Source organism: Bos indicus, chromosome 15 (assembly GCF_029378745.1).
Source record: "Bos indicus isolate NIAB-ARS_2022 breed Sahiwal x Tharparkar chromosome 15, NIAB-ARS_B.indTharparkar_mat_pri_1.0, whole genome shotgun sequence".
Taxonomy (NCBI): Eukaryota; Metazoa; Chordata; class Mammalia; order Artiodactyla; family Bovidae; genus Bos; species Bos indicus.
The window spans coordinates 54214754-54230071 of record NC_091774.1 but is presented as its reverse complement, the minus strand read 5'-3'; the positions used below and the strand labels follow the sequence as shown (position 1 = coordinate 54230071).

General features: G+C 40.1%; 1 protein-coding gene across 1 annotated transcript in view; it reads left to right on the top strand.

Moving 5' to 3' along the window:
• The first annotated feature begins 1652 nt into the window (after positions 1-1652).
• The window catches only part of PGM2L1 (phosphoglucomutase 2 like 1), a 62252-nt gene continuing 48586 nt past the window's right edge, over positions 1653-15318 (top strand). Inside the window, exon 1 of the mRNA XM_019975252.2 lies at positions 1653-2280. Within this exon, the coding sequence (XP_019830811.2) occupies positions 2170-2280 (111 nt within the window). The 5' untranslated portion in view covers positions 1653-2169. The remainder of the gene's footprint in view (positions 2281-15318) is intronic.

Here is a 15318-nt window from a genome sequence, read left to right as displayed (position 1 = left end):
CCAGAGAACAAACTCCTAGGGAGACCCTGATCTCTACCGTTTTCTCTACTTACTAATTTTTTTCCTTTAAAGCCCATTACTAGTCCCTTCTGCCACTTGATGCTCTTACCGACTACCTCACACCCTAAATTCTTAACAGTTGTCTGTGGCAAGCACTTGCTGTTTATCATGAGCTCTTTTCTTGTATACATATGGTCTTCCCAGACAGATTTCATTCTTACTTTCATTTTTTATTTTTTGAAATGAACAATTTTATTATATATTTTCTCTTAGCCTCGGCCCCTAGCATAAAACTTTGCATAGAGTACATGTTTACTTAACGTTCATCATGGACAATAATGGTGATGATAGTGAGTGATGAATTTTTCTCCAGGACTCATGTGTATTTCCCAGGCCTAGTGTGAATAAAGGAACCTGCTGATTATGTAAAGGAAATACTTAACTGACTAGCAAAAACTGTAATTCCCAACTATGGCACACTATTTTTCAGGGATGGGTAATACAATCCTTCTATACCTTGGTATTTGGGATTTTATTATGATAAATGGCATTTTTAAAGGAAAGTAATACTTTGAATTTATTATATCTTTTATCTGTGAACCTCCAAGTACTTTAAAGCCATTTAAGTTACTGCAGCCAAGGTGTAAATACTATTACACTCTCCTTGCAAAAAAACTGATGAGAGAAAGAGTCACTTGGTCAAAATCGTAGAGCTACTGTTTAAGAAGCTACACCAAGAGACTCAGGAGCAGCTGTATCTGACAGGTAAGGACTTGTCAGCATCTCCCACACCTGTTCTGAGACCTGAAAGGTGAACATTCTGTAGAACAGAGGAGGCCAAAATAAGGAGAAATTTAAGATTATTTCTTTTCAATCTTTCTTCTTGCTCCATATTCCTGTTGCCAGTACTTTTTGCACGCTAACGCTTATTCATTTTTGTGTTATGGTTAAATGCTGACACATCTTCCCTCTTTCACAACTTGGTTGTTTTTCCCCAGTTACCTTGTTCTCCCTACCTCCTAGTCCACTGTAGCAGCAGAGCAAAATGAGCTGCTGAGACCTAAAATGAGGTTGGATTGCTCGTTCGACTACTTTTGAACTCCACCTTTGAAAAAGTCAGTTCACTCAGAGGCAGCTTCCTCTTTGTGTGTAAAATGAGAATGGATCATGTCCTTTTTACTGTCACACGATGGTTTAGACGACAGAAGGCGATTCGTAAACTGTAAAGTACTGAATAGATATCAGCTGTACCCTTCCTGCACCTGCCCTTGTTTAATCTAATTGAAGCCCAGGGACACAACTGCAGTGGACCTAACGCGGACCGGGCGTTTCTGTAGGAAACAGCCTAGAGGTGTAGCTTTTTTTCCTTTGAGAAAACGCAGGGCAAGGAGCTGCTGGGAGTTGTAGTCTGCGGTGGTCTTTACACGCCAGGGCTGGGTAGAGGGGGAGCTTGGGGGGAAGAGATGAAGAACTACAACTCCCGTGAGGCCATGCGGGGACAGCCCTCGCACTCTCCCGCCAGGCGCGCTCCCCAAGACGAAACAGGAGGGGGCCTTCGCGCGCAATGGATTCACAAAAGCGAGCTCTGAGGCGGGCGCATCGTGGTGGACATGGCGTCTGATGGAGAAAAGGAGACGCGTGGGGGTGGGTGGGGATTGTAACAAGAATAAGACACGGGGAAAAAGGCAAATTAAGAAATAAAATGGCCCTGCCCCTATTCCTCACTTCGCAGCACAGTCCTAAATCGCGCCGCTGGGAAGGCGTCGGGAGCGCGCTTCCCGGCTCGCTCCCCGAGTCCCGGGTGCTTAAATCGGCTGGGAAGGGGCGGGGCCAGAGGCGCGAGGGCGGGGCCTAAAGCTGCGAAGGCGGCGGTAGCGGCGGCGGCCACGACCCAGACATCTGGGGCTGTTGTTGTTCTCTCGAGGTGGGACCGCCTCAGTCCGTTCGCCCAGAGAGACCAGGAGCTCGTCTAGTGGGAATAAGGTGGCCGCGTCCCGCCTCTCTCCTGTTTCCCCGAAGCTGCGGCAGGACCTGGTACAAACGTCCTGCGTTTGGTCTCCGATGCCTTTCAGTGAGGAGGGGGCGTCGAGATCCCGGTGAGCACACGTCAAGCTCCTCCAGCTCGGTGTCTTCGCTGGATCCCCATTCTCGCACCCGAGACTGGCTGCCATGACTGAAAACGCAGAGGGGGACCTGAACTCCAACCTGCTCCACGCCCCCTATCACACTGGGGACCCTCAGCTAGACACAGCCATCGGGCAGTGGCTCCGTTGGGATAAGGTGGGTACCTGGTCAGCAGGGCATCCTCCCCCTCCTCCTGCACGCCCTCCCACACCGTGAACGCCCTTGCCCGTCCCCACCCGGTGCTCGGCAGGCTGTGGGGGAGATGGCTCAGGCCAGCGGCGGGAGCTAGCGGAGCTGGGCGTTGCCACCCACCTATGCCTGGGCTGCCTCCCTGGGGCCGTCTGAGCTGGGAAAGGACGCCTGTAGTCGCTTCCTTTTGCAGGGCGAGAAATTGCTACCTTCCTTCCTCCTCCCCCCTTCCCGCCTCCCTTCAAGTGTATATCATGTCCCTTTTCTCCAAAAAAATGATAATAATTAATCATCATCATCGTATACCCTTAATAGAGATATTTCCTTCTCCCTTTCTTCTCCCTTGACTTCCTTCTCCGCAAATCTGAAAGTGGGTGGTGTGTGTGTGTGTGTGTGTGTGTGTGTGTGTGTGTGTGTGTGTGTGTGTGTGTGTGTGTGTGTGTGTGTGTGTGTGTGTGTGTGTGTGTGTGTGTGTGTGTGTGTGTGTGTGTGTGTGTGTGTGTGTGTGTGTGTGTGTGTGTGTGTGTTTTTCCGCCTTCTGGGACAGTATCTAACCACTATCTGCTTGAACGCTGGTCTGGTGTGTTTCCACCTGACGTCGCTAGGTAGTCGCTGGTATCGCTCCCGCTCCCGTGTATTCTCTAATACCACCTTTTGCTCTTGAGAAAGATAAGGGTTCTCTTTTTTCCTCTGGCCAGAAGTTATTTTCTGGAAGTATCCTCTTCCAAAAATCATTTTTTCCAGGTTTCATGCGATACTCCGTATACAGACTTGTATCCATTCCTCCTCTGTTCCCCTACCCGTACTCTCTCCAAATTGTTGCGGTGTTTTCATCTTGTGGAGGCATATGGGATGGATATATGAGAGCTAGAATTAAAATGCAGCCATCTCACTTGTAAAGAGGCCCTTAGCTCCAACAGAGGAAGATGATCCAAGCTTCTGCTTTGTCGAGTATATTACATTTGTTGAAGTAGAGACGGCAATGTATTTTAAATGGAATTAATAATACTGAATTAAAGAATTAATGTGGTCATATGTGAAATCATGTTATTCAACTTCCTAAAGGATTATTAGCCTTCTGAAAAAGTTTTATCTTTGTTCAGTCATTCATGCGTTCAGCAAAAAATATCCATTGAGCATTGGGTAATGTTTTAGGGCCTGTTGGGTCCAGGGTATGCTAGTGGTGAGGAGGCTAGAAAGGGTTCCTACCCTCAAAAAGCCTTCAGTCAGCAAATAAGGAAGACCAACAAATAAGCAATTACTTGTTTAGTATTACATGGTTATATGTATCTTGGACATTCTAATTCTTCCTCTGGAGTCTAAACCAGTGCATTTCAAACTCTTGAAGTGCATGCAGATCACCTGGAGATCTTTAAATGCAGATTGTGATTTAGGAGGCCTGGGGTGGGGTGTGAGATTCTGCTTCATAATGGACCACACTGTGGACCACACTTTGAGTAGTGAGGCTCCAGAATGTTCTGAATGAGCTACTAGAGAGCTAACACCCTCTTTGTAGGATTTGACCATTTATACAAAAAATACATATGTACACACACTTTTTTCAGTCATGTACAAAATCTGTGGTATCCCATTGATTACAAAGATGTGAAAAATGCAAATAACTTTAAATCCATTTTGCCTGTTTTTATGATTGCCTACTGTGAATATAGTTCCTTGTTGTGGAAGGATACAAAAGAAGTGAAGATTTACAGATTACTCTTCTGCTTTTGGTTCATTAGGGAGGAGGAAGCCTAGTAGGAAAAAAGAGCTAAGGCTTAGCATACTGTAAATGATATATGCTATAAACTGACCATATATATGTCTTCAGCAGAGAAATCTAAATTACAAATGAATGTTATCTCTATAGGTTTAATATAGTTAATTGCTATTGTTTAAAGCCATCTGCTGTCAGTAAAGAAATGTGATTGCACTTGTGTCTCTGTGAAGTGAAAGGAAGATGTATGATATTCAAAGATACTTGTAGAATTCCAACACAATTTAATTTACTGCTAACTATTATGTGTGTCAAAGCCTTTGGCCCTTCAACAATAGGAGTTTGTTTCATTGCCACAGGTGAAATCTTTTGTTCTATTTAGGTGCCAATTTTGACTATACTTTTCCTAATGGGTCTTTTGATTTTTAAAAATATTGGCTGAGTGAATTAATATCAATTGTTCATGCTGTACCTAGATATTGTTGGGTATACTGAAATGTGACAAGACTATGAGATACATATACACGTAAAAAGATAATGCTGGGATGGTATTGGTGGCAATTTAATAGTTTATAGGCAGTTGGTTTTTATAGGAATTTAAAAATAGTGACCTGTGGACTGGGGTAGTCAAGGAAGACAATAAGAAGATGGGATACATATAAAAAGAATGGGGATAGCCCTCACCGAAAATGGAAGAGAAATTAATTTATATTTAAAGGGCCTTCTATATACAAGGTACTGACTGAAAACCTGTGGGAGACACAAAGATTAATTAGATATGGACCATATCGTCAAAGAACATAGAAGGGAATATAAAACAAAAGCTTACAAATATAATACACGTAGCAAGTAACAAGTGCTTTTAACAGATTTAAACAAGTTTAATAATTATTTAATAAAAATAATATTTACTTAACCAATGGAGAAGGCAATGGCACCCCACTCCAGAACTCTTGCCTGGAAAATCCCACGGATGGAGGAGCCTGGTAGGCTGCAGTCCATGGGGTTGAGAAGAGTTGGACATGACTGAGCGGCTTCACTTTTCACTTTCACTTAACCAATTCCTCTCTCAATGGGAAAAATGCTTTTAATTAGTAAGGAAAGATACATCTATTGTAGACTGATAGTGTAGGTCAGCTAGGCTCTGGTGTCCCAGGGCACTGAAATGTGGAGTGCAGAAACGTGAAACAATAGTTTGGATTTACAGCATTTATTGCATTACATGTTGGTGATGACATGTGTGGTCTTCCAGCATAGAGAAAGTGAGGTAATACCTGATTAATACCTATTTATTTTCTTATAGTGAAAAAAAGAACCTACCAAATGCCCTGATCCTTGATGACTCTGGTGAAATACATAGTACCAAGTCATAAGTTGATCTAAAAGCAATTTGTTACTTGTCCAGGTCACTAATATTGCTAGTTTTAGTCATGGTGGGCGGTGTTCTTTGAAATTTCTTCATAAAACAGGTGTTATCTGTGATAAACCCTTCAGAATTAGTTAAAATTTAGACTTGTCAACATTGAGAGGAAGAATATTCCAAGCAGAGATAAAAACATTAATGTGTGTACTTAGAAAATTTGTTTCTGCAGTAGCTTAGGGTACATAGAAAGTGTTGGAAAGGCATGTAGACCAGGTCATAGAAAGGCGTTAGTATGTGGTTAGTGGCCTTGAATAAAGGTATATGAAAGTGTTAAAAATAGTGCAATAAGACAGGGTGTTTATTGGGGCGGTCCCAGGTACCCCTTGCTGTTGCTATGGAGTGACATTCTTTTGTTCTGTTTATTATAGTCCAGGATCTGACCCTTGGTTCTTATGCCTTCAGACTAATTTGTTAGTCTGTCTTGTCTCAGGATGGACTCATGCTCCTTAAGGTCACAGTAACTGATGTCAGAATTCAGAAAGCTGTTTTATTAATTTATGGCACAGATGTAATATAGATGAATTTGTCTCAGTCAGGCCATTTTCTAGATGCACCATAAGGGAAGTGAAAGAATCTGAAGATTTGTAGTGATTATGAAATCAAATCACAAGGAGTCCAATATATGGCATAAATGTTTAACAGCATTAGCCTGTAATAAGTAAATGCATCCATCTCTCTGATGGGACTGTCCTACACACTGGAATCCAACAAGTCTGTGGATCAAAGTGTTCCTCCTCCAGCCAGGTCACAGATGACACCGCTACAGTGCTCCCCCCTTCTATCTTTTAGGGCTAAGGTCCCCACTTCCTTCCTAATGCTTTCATACGTTCTATCAGATTACAGACAAGTCTTGCTGGCTAGAAGCTAGGTTCTCTATAAACATGACAACTCTCTCCTGTTTTTGATATACTGTAAATTTTACAATTTTTTAAAACAGTCTTATCAGAGACATTAAGCCCTGTACAAGTTTGGGTGTGTAAATGTGGGTAGGGAGTGGGATGGGACCCAGGGCAGAGCTGCTCAGTCAGCTGTAGTGGCAACAACTATATACATGTTGACAACAGTGTGGAGACAAGAATTGGCCATGGCATTTTGAGAAATAACAAGTAGAATGCTGTGGTCTCTGAAGGTAGGTTTATGTTGAGAAAGAGTAGAATGTAAAGATAGATTAATTAGGTTACGGTTATGAAATGCCTGAAAATAGAAATAAAAGACTTCATCCTAAAGTCAGTGGTTTTCAAACATCTAGCAATGAAAGTTTTCAAGCAAAATACAGCCCGTGTTTTTTTTAAAGTGGTGAATGAATTTCCTTTTAAATTATTGTGTCATGGAAAACACACCCATGAAGCACCTTTACAGAGGTTGTCTAGTCCAGTTTCATTGTGTAGAGACCCAAAGAAGTGGAAATTATCAATGGTGGTGGATAGAACCTGAATCAGAACTTGAATCTGCCACCTAGTTCAATACAGTTTTTATAATGGCTTAATCGCTAAATCGTGTCTGACTCTTGTGACCCCCATGGACCCCATGGACCCCATGTGACCCTGCCAGACTCCTTTGTCCATGGAATTCTCCAAGCAAGAATACTAGAGTGGGTTGCTATTTCCTTCTCCATTTTTTTTTTATAATACTAGTCTATATTACACTTTTTGTTAACCTTTTTCTAATACTTTACATAATTTGGCATTTGATCAATGAAGAATACTTATCACCTTGTTAATTTTGGAAAATATTAGTGGTTATTACTTGAATTTATTTGTGTAGTGTTTCAAACCTTGATGATCTAAATAATTTGATATTCACAGCAACCCTGTATGGTAGGCAGGTTAGGTGTAGTTATCCCCACTTTTACTACTAAAGAAACTTAGTTTCAGACAGGGAAGATGACCTGCTCAAGGAATATGGCTTTTAAGTGGCAAACTTGGAACTAAACCTAACGATATCTGATCTTTACTCTAGCTTTCTTATCACTGTACTAGACTCTGTAACTGGAGTGTTTAATAGATGTTAGTGACATCATAAACCAAGTTTCAAGGACCTCATTAAAAACATTTTATTGGTTTTTGTAAAAGCTGAAGTAGGCTATAATATTCTGCAGAATAAATTGCCATGGAATTTTTTTTTAAAGAGCTGAATTTGCTACTTAACAGTTGCTTTGGTTTCCTTGGCAACAACATTCTCCCTCTGTCCAAGACATTTAGTATGTAGAAATAAGGGTTTGGAGATATATATACACATATATATATGTAATATATATGTATGTATGTATGTGTATGTATATGTGTGTATATATATATACACAAACACACATACACACATTTATTTGTTGCTTTTGTATATTTCCAAATTTCTTACATTTGCTCTTTAGTTTCTACAATTTTATTTTTAAATTTATTTTTATTTATTTCAAAGAAATACATGCTTATGTTTTTTTAAAAAATAGTAAAAAGAGATTGTAATGGAAAGCAGTGTTCCTACTTACCTCTTCTCATCCTCAGTTTGCTCCTTAGAACCCATTTTTGACTTGTTAGTTAGTGTCATGACCATAAAAGCTAGTACCACTATTCCTTGATTTATTTTACATATTATCGGTCAGATGCATGCTGTGAAAAATGAGAGCGCACTCACCCTGTTCTCTGTCTTGACTAAATTACATTATGCCCTTAGTTTTAGTTATTCTTTTGAAAACTTAAATAATTTAATTAGTGCTAACAAAGTCTCCAGGACCGTAAGCCCAACTCACAAACACAGAGCTCCCAATTAGCCATTCTGTTTGAGAAGAGATTAGCAGAAAACATGCCCATGTATTAAAAACCAGAGAAAACCCGTACCAGCTTCCCAGAAAAATTGGTGGATATCAGTGACTTACCAAGGATCAAGTTATGTAAAGAAGACAAGCAGCATGAAGAGTAAAAACAAAGCAATGGACCCAGAAAAGAACCAAGGTAAAGGAACATAACAACTTAAAATCAATTTTAAAAGGTAATTATTCTATCAAAATAAAGAAAGATGCTATGTAAAAGGAACAGGAAAGAAGAATGAGCTCTTGGAAGTTAGGGGGACAAAAAACTGTATCCCTTCACCCCCTGCCATATGCAATAGAAAATATAAAAGTTCAAGTTGAAGAAACCTATAGCAAAAGGAAATAGAAAATATGAGAGAAGCTGACATGAAGGAACCACCCCAGGAGTCCATTGTAAAGAAATCACAGATGACAACTGTGCACTAGTTCGACACTGGGCTTTAAAGAAATGTATCTTAAAAAAGAATGCAATGTCTGTGCCATCAGAGAGAGCTGGAAGATGTTAATGATAATGATGAAGATGGCATGTTATTTCTGGCAACAGCAACATCAAAAAAAGAAAAGCAGTTAACCACAGATGGAAGAAAGGGAGGAAGGGGAGGAGGGAGGGCAGGGAGGAAGGAAGGAAAACAGACTTGAATAAGCAAGTTATGGTTCAAAAGTGAAGCAAACTAAAATAGGGTGTGATTTTTAAAGACTTAATTGATGGAGCTTAAGGGGAAAAAAATCCATTTGATCTCAGCACCTTCAGGTGACCAAGGTGAGCCTGGAAAGATGAAATTTTATCCAAACTTAGGGTCTGTAGTTAACAATATTTAGATAATCTTAATCTAATACTTGCAGTATTTTCAGTTTTGAGGATTAATCTGAAGAAAAAACAGAAAATTTAAAGTTTTATTGTGGTTAAAAACACATAAAATTTACCATCTTCACTGTTTTTAAGTGTGGGACTTCCCTGGTGGCTCAAATGGTAAAGCATCTGCCTACAATGCGGGAGACCCGGGTTCAATCCCTGGGTTGGGAAGATCTCCTGGAGAAGGAAATTGCAACCCACTCCAGTCTTCTTGCCTGGAAAACCCCATGGACGGAGGAGCCTGGTAGACTATAGTTCATGGGGTCGCAGAGTCGGACGCGACTGAGTGACTTCACTTTTTCAATAGCATTAATCAGATTCTCATTTTTATGAAACAGATCTCCAGAACATTTTTGTCTTGTGAATCTGAAACTCTGTACTCATTAAAGAAGTCCCCTTACCTCCATTCCCTCTAGCCCCAAAACACAGTGTTAACAACAGGGGAAACAGGTGGGGTAGGAGGGTTTAAGGGAACTCCCTGTACTACGTGTTCAATTTTCTGTAAACCCCAAATTTTTCTAAAAATTCAAGTCTTTGATTAAAAAAAAAATGCTTGAAAGGGAAAGGATTCTCATTTGAAAGCACCCTCTTCTTTCCCATCTGAAAATGTCAAAATAGGTAGACTGACTACTTCTTCCTTTTATTTAGGGTCTTCTTTGCCCTGTTTTTTCTATCAAAAAGGAGTTTTGTTTAGTTCCTTTAAGTTTTCTACAAGGCCATTAGAAATCTATTTGGTTATATCTTTAATCTAGAATTATTTTTTCCCCATCTCTTCCTTTCCTCCTATTTGAAAAATCAGAGAGCCAAGAGAAGCTAACGAAAAGGAATTTGTCTTTATTTGGCTCTTCCAAATTATTAAAGTGAAAGTGTTAGTTGCTCTGTAGTGTCTGACTCTTTACGACCCCATGGACTGCAGCCCATCAGGCTCCTCTATCCACGGGGTTTCCCAGGTAAGCATACTGGAGTGGGTTGCCATTTCCTCCTCCAGGATATCTTCGCGACCCAGGGATTGAACCCAGATCTCCCACATTGCAGACAGATTCTTTGCCGTCTGAGCCACCAGGGAAGTCATGGGAAAGTAGTAGTCGCTTAGTCTTGTCTGACTCTGCGACCCCATGGACGGACTGTAGCCCACCAGGCTCCTCTGTCCTTGGACTTCTCCAGGCAAGAATACTGCAGTGGGTAACCATTCCCTTCTCTAGGGAATCTTCCTGACCAGGGATTGAACCCAGGTCTCCTGCATTGCAGGCAAATTCTTTACTGTCTGAGCCATGACTGGGACTGCCACAACAAGAGACACCTATGCTTATACATTAAATTAACCAAGGAATGTAAATGTTATTAAATGCCTCTAACTCGGATTTTCATGGTCTCTCCTTGGACAATCTAAATTTGATTTATCTGTCCTTGTGGGAAGACAGTGTGTTTTGCTTATGTAGTTGTTTTTATTTATTTCATATGTCTGTTCTATATTGTAGAAACACTTTTTCCCCCAAATAAAAGGTTGGGTAGTAATTTAGTGTAGATTTTGCTAAAGGAGTATTTTTTTCCATTAGTTACTCTCTGCATTATTGCTAATTAGAACTGAAGCTGCTGCCCTCTGGTGTTGGGAGTTAATGAAGAAAATGATTAATGCTGGTGGAAAGAATACAGATAGTGTATCCAGTCTTGCATAGGCTCTTTTATACCAAGTAATTTAATGAGGACTATATCTTACCAAACAAAACTATGAAAATGGTCATATTGAATGCTCAAAAGGGTATGAAAATTATAATGTAAATGAAAAATACTGTGCTTCTTAGATGCAAAGTCATCTTAGCTTTCAGCTCACCAGACTTTGTTAGAAAATCTTTTCAGTGTAAGTGGTAGTTTTGTGGTTTCTGCTTCAGAATTTTCTCATGTAATTTTCCCTCTGAAATATTTTATTATTTATTGCAGGTAAAAACTATTAAAAACCTAAATGCCCACCAATCAGAGAAAGGATATATAAACTAGAATACTGCAGCAGTTGAAAACCTATCAGGGAAATTAAACTGAACAGGGGACTTGCAATAACAATGAAGAGATTTTTTTTAATTGAGGTATAGTTGATATACAATATTATATGTCAGGTGTACAGCATAGTCATTCAAAACTTTTATAAATTATATTCCATTTGAAGTTATAAAACATTGGCTATATTTCCTGTGATATACAATGTATCCTTGTAGTTTATTTTATACCTAATAGTTTGTACCTCTTAATCACCTACCTCTATTTTGCCCCTCCTCTCTTTCCTCTCCCCATGGGTTTTTCTCTGTGAGTCTGTTTCTATTTTGTTATATTCATTCATTTTATTTTCTGTATTCCACATATAAATGATCACATATGGTATTTGTCTTTCTCAGTCTTATTTTATTAAGCACAATACCCTCCAGGTCCATCCATGTTGTTGCAAATGGCAAAATTTCATTATTTTTTATGGTAAGTACTTTTGCATTGTGTGTGTATGTGTGTATTACATCTTCTTTATCCATTAACCTGTTAATGGACACTTGGGTAGCTTCCATAGCTTGGCTATTGAAATACTACTGCTGTGAACATTCAGTTCAGTTCAGTCACTCAGTCATGTCCTACTCTTCACAACGCCATGGACTGCAGCACACTAGGCTTCCCTGGCATTCACCAACTCCTGAAGCTTACTCAAACTCATAACCATCGAGTCAGTGATGCCATCCAACCATCTCATCCTCTGTCATCCCCTTCTCCTCCCACCTTGAATCTTTACCAGCATCAGGGTCTTTTTCAATGATGCAGTTCTTCACATCAGGTGGCCAAAGTATTGAAGCTTCAGCATCAGTCCTTCTCATGAATATTCAGGACTGATTCCTTTAGGATTGACTGGTCAGCCACTGTTTCCACTGTTTCTCCATCTATTTGCCATGAAGTGATGGGACCAGATGCCATGATTTTCGTTTTCTGAATGTTGAGCTTTAAGCCAACTTTTTCACTCTCCTCTTTCACTTTCATCAAGAGGCTGTTTAGTTCTTCTTCACTTTCTGCCATTAGGGTGGTATCATCTGCATATCTGAGCTTATTGATATTTCTCCCAGCAATCTTGATTCCAGCCCAGCATTTCTCATGATGTACTCTGCATATAAGTTAAATAAGCAGGGTGATAATATACAGCCTTGATGTACTTTCCTATTTGGAAAAGTTGTTGTTCCATGTCCAGTTCTAACTGTTGCTTCCTGACCTGCATACAGGTTTTTCAAGAGGTGGGTCAGGTTGGTCTGGTATTCCCATCTCCTTCAGAATTTTCCACAGTTTATTGTGATCCACTCAGTCAAAGGCTTTGCATTGTCAATAAAGTAGAAATACATGTTTTTCTGAAACTCTCTTGCTTTTTCGATGATCCAGCGGTTTTTGGCAATTTGATCTCTGGTTCCTCTGCTTTTTCTAAAACCAGCTTGAACGTCTGGACATTCATGGTTCACATATTACTGAAGCCTGGCTTGGAGAATTTTGAGCATTACTTTACTAGCGTGTGAGATGAGTGCAATTGTGTGGTAGTTTGAGCATTCTTTGGCATTGCCTTTCTTAGGGATTGGAATGAAAACTGATCTTTTCCAGTCCTGTGGCCACTGCTGAGTTTCCCAAATTTGCTGGCATATTTAGTGCAGCACTTTCACAGCACCGTCTTTTAGGATTTGAAATAGCTCAACTGGAATTCCATCACCTCCACCAGCTTTGTTCTTAGTGATGCTTCCTAAGACCCACTTGACTTCACATTACAGGATATCTGGCTCTAGGTGAGTGTGAGTGATCACACCATCATGATTATCTGGGTCGTGAAGATCTTTTTTGTACAGTTCTGTGTATTCTTGCCACCTCTTCTTAATATCCTCTGCTTCTATTAGGTCCATACCATTTCTGTCCTTTATTGAACCCATCTTTGCATGAAATATTCCCTTGGTATCTCTAATTTTCTTAAAGAGATCTCTAGTCTTTCCCATTCTATTGTTTTCCTCTATTTCTTTGCATTGATCGCTGAGGAAGGCTTTCTTATCTCTCCTTGCTATGCTTTGGAACTCCGCATTCAAATGGGTATATCTTTCCTTTTCTCCGTTGCTTTTTGCTTCTCTTCTTTTCACAGCTATTTGTAAGGCCTCCTCAGACAGCCGTTTTGCTTTTTTGCATTTATTTTTTTGGGGATGGTCTTAATTCCTATTTCCTGTACAATGTCATGAACCTCCGTCCATAGTTCATCAGGCACTCTATCAGATCTAGTCCCTTAAGTCTATTTCTCACTTCCACTGTATAATCATAAGGGATTTGATTTAGGTCATACCTGAATGGTCTAGTGGTTTTCCCCACTTTCTTCAATTTAAGTCTGAATTTGGCAATAAGGAGTTCATGATCTGAGCTACAGTCAGCTCCCGGTCTTGTTTTTGCTGACTGTGTAGAGCTTCTCCATCTTTCACTGCAAAAAATATAATCAATCTGATTTTGGTGTTGACCATCTGGTGACATCTGTGTGTAGAGTCTTCTCGTGTTGTTGGGGTTCAGTTTGTGTCAAATGCTTTTTCTGCATCTACTGAGAAGGTCATGTTAGTTTTTTTTAATTAGAACTTTATTTTTTAAGCAGTTTTAGGTTCACAGCACAATTGAAGGTAAAGTATATAGAGAGATTTCTCATATTCCCCCTACCCTCACTCATGGATAGCTTCCCTCATTATCCACATCCCCCACCAGTGTGGTACACTTGTTAGAATTGATAAACATACGCTGACACATTAACCTCCCCAAATCCACTGTTTCCAGTATGCTGTTGAGCCTCACCCCACAGACCTTCATGCCTTGTATTTGCCTAGCCTCAAGGCTGAAGAAAGAGCTCACAGTCAGCAACAGAGACATCAATGATATAATGGACAGGGGCATCTTACATGTCTGAAGCAAGGCCCTGGAGCAACACCCCATCATGTATGGCAGATGGCATGGCAGTAGTCTTAGTTATTGGGGAAGGCAGTGAGGGAATTTACCAGTTACCAAAGGAAATTGATGTCAGGTCGGCACATCAGTTACCAGGGAAACCAGCAGAGGAGCATCACTGCCCCTTTGATAAACTATCATATTGGAGCTGTTCTGATCTGGAGATTAGAGCAATCACTAGCTGCGGCTGGGGGCAAGTATGTCTCTGTGATTAGGAAGGAAGGTTAGTCATGTGAGTAGAGTGTAGGTGAAGCAGGGAGTGATCGAATAGGGTGTATTCAGGGAGGAAGAGAACAGCCTTATTATACATATGTTTTATTCTTGGTAGTGTACATTGTATGGGTTTGGACAAATGTGTAATGACGTGTGTCTACCATTTTATTATCACGAAGAATAGTTTCACTATCCTAAGAATCCTCTCTCTCTGCTTAGTCGTGTCCGACTCTTTGTGACCCCATGGACTATAGCCCACCAGGTTCCTCTGTCCATGGGATTTTCCAGGCAAGAATGCTGGAGTGGGTTGCCATTTCCTCCTTCAGGGCATCTTCCTGACCCAGGGATCGAACCTGCATCTCCTGCATTGGCAGGTGGATTCTTTACCACTGAACCACCTGGGAAACCCCAAGAATCCTTTATGTTCCACCTGTTCATCACTTCCTCAACCCTCAACCTCTGGCAGCCACTGATCCTTTTAGTTTCCACAGTTTTCCCTTTTCCAGAATGTCACATAGTGGGAATCACACAGTATTTAGCCTTTTTAGATTGGCTTATTTCACTTAGTAATATGCTTTTAAGTTTCCTCCATGTCTTTTCATGGCTTGAGAGCTCATTTATTTTTATCACTGAATAATAGTCCATTGTCTGGATGTACCATAACATTAAACAGTTTTTTTACTTTGTGATATCATGAATTATAGTGATTTTTGAATGTTGATTCAACTGATATTCCTTAGATAAATACTACTTGGTCATAATGTATTATTCTTTTTATATATTTTGTTAAGAATCTTTTTGTATATTTGTTAGATTTTTGTATTAGGATTATGATGGCCTTGTAAAATTAATTGAAATGTTCCCTGCTTTATTTTCTGAAAACCTTTTTGTACGATGGTATTATTTTTTCTTTAAATGTTTGATAGAATTTGCCACCTAACCCATCTGGGCCTGAAGCTTTTTGAGAACAAATACAATTTCTTTAATAGATATTGGACTTTGGGGATTTTGTTTCATTAGTTTCAAGT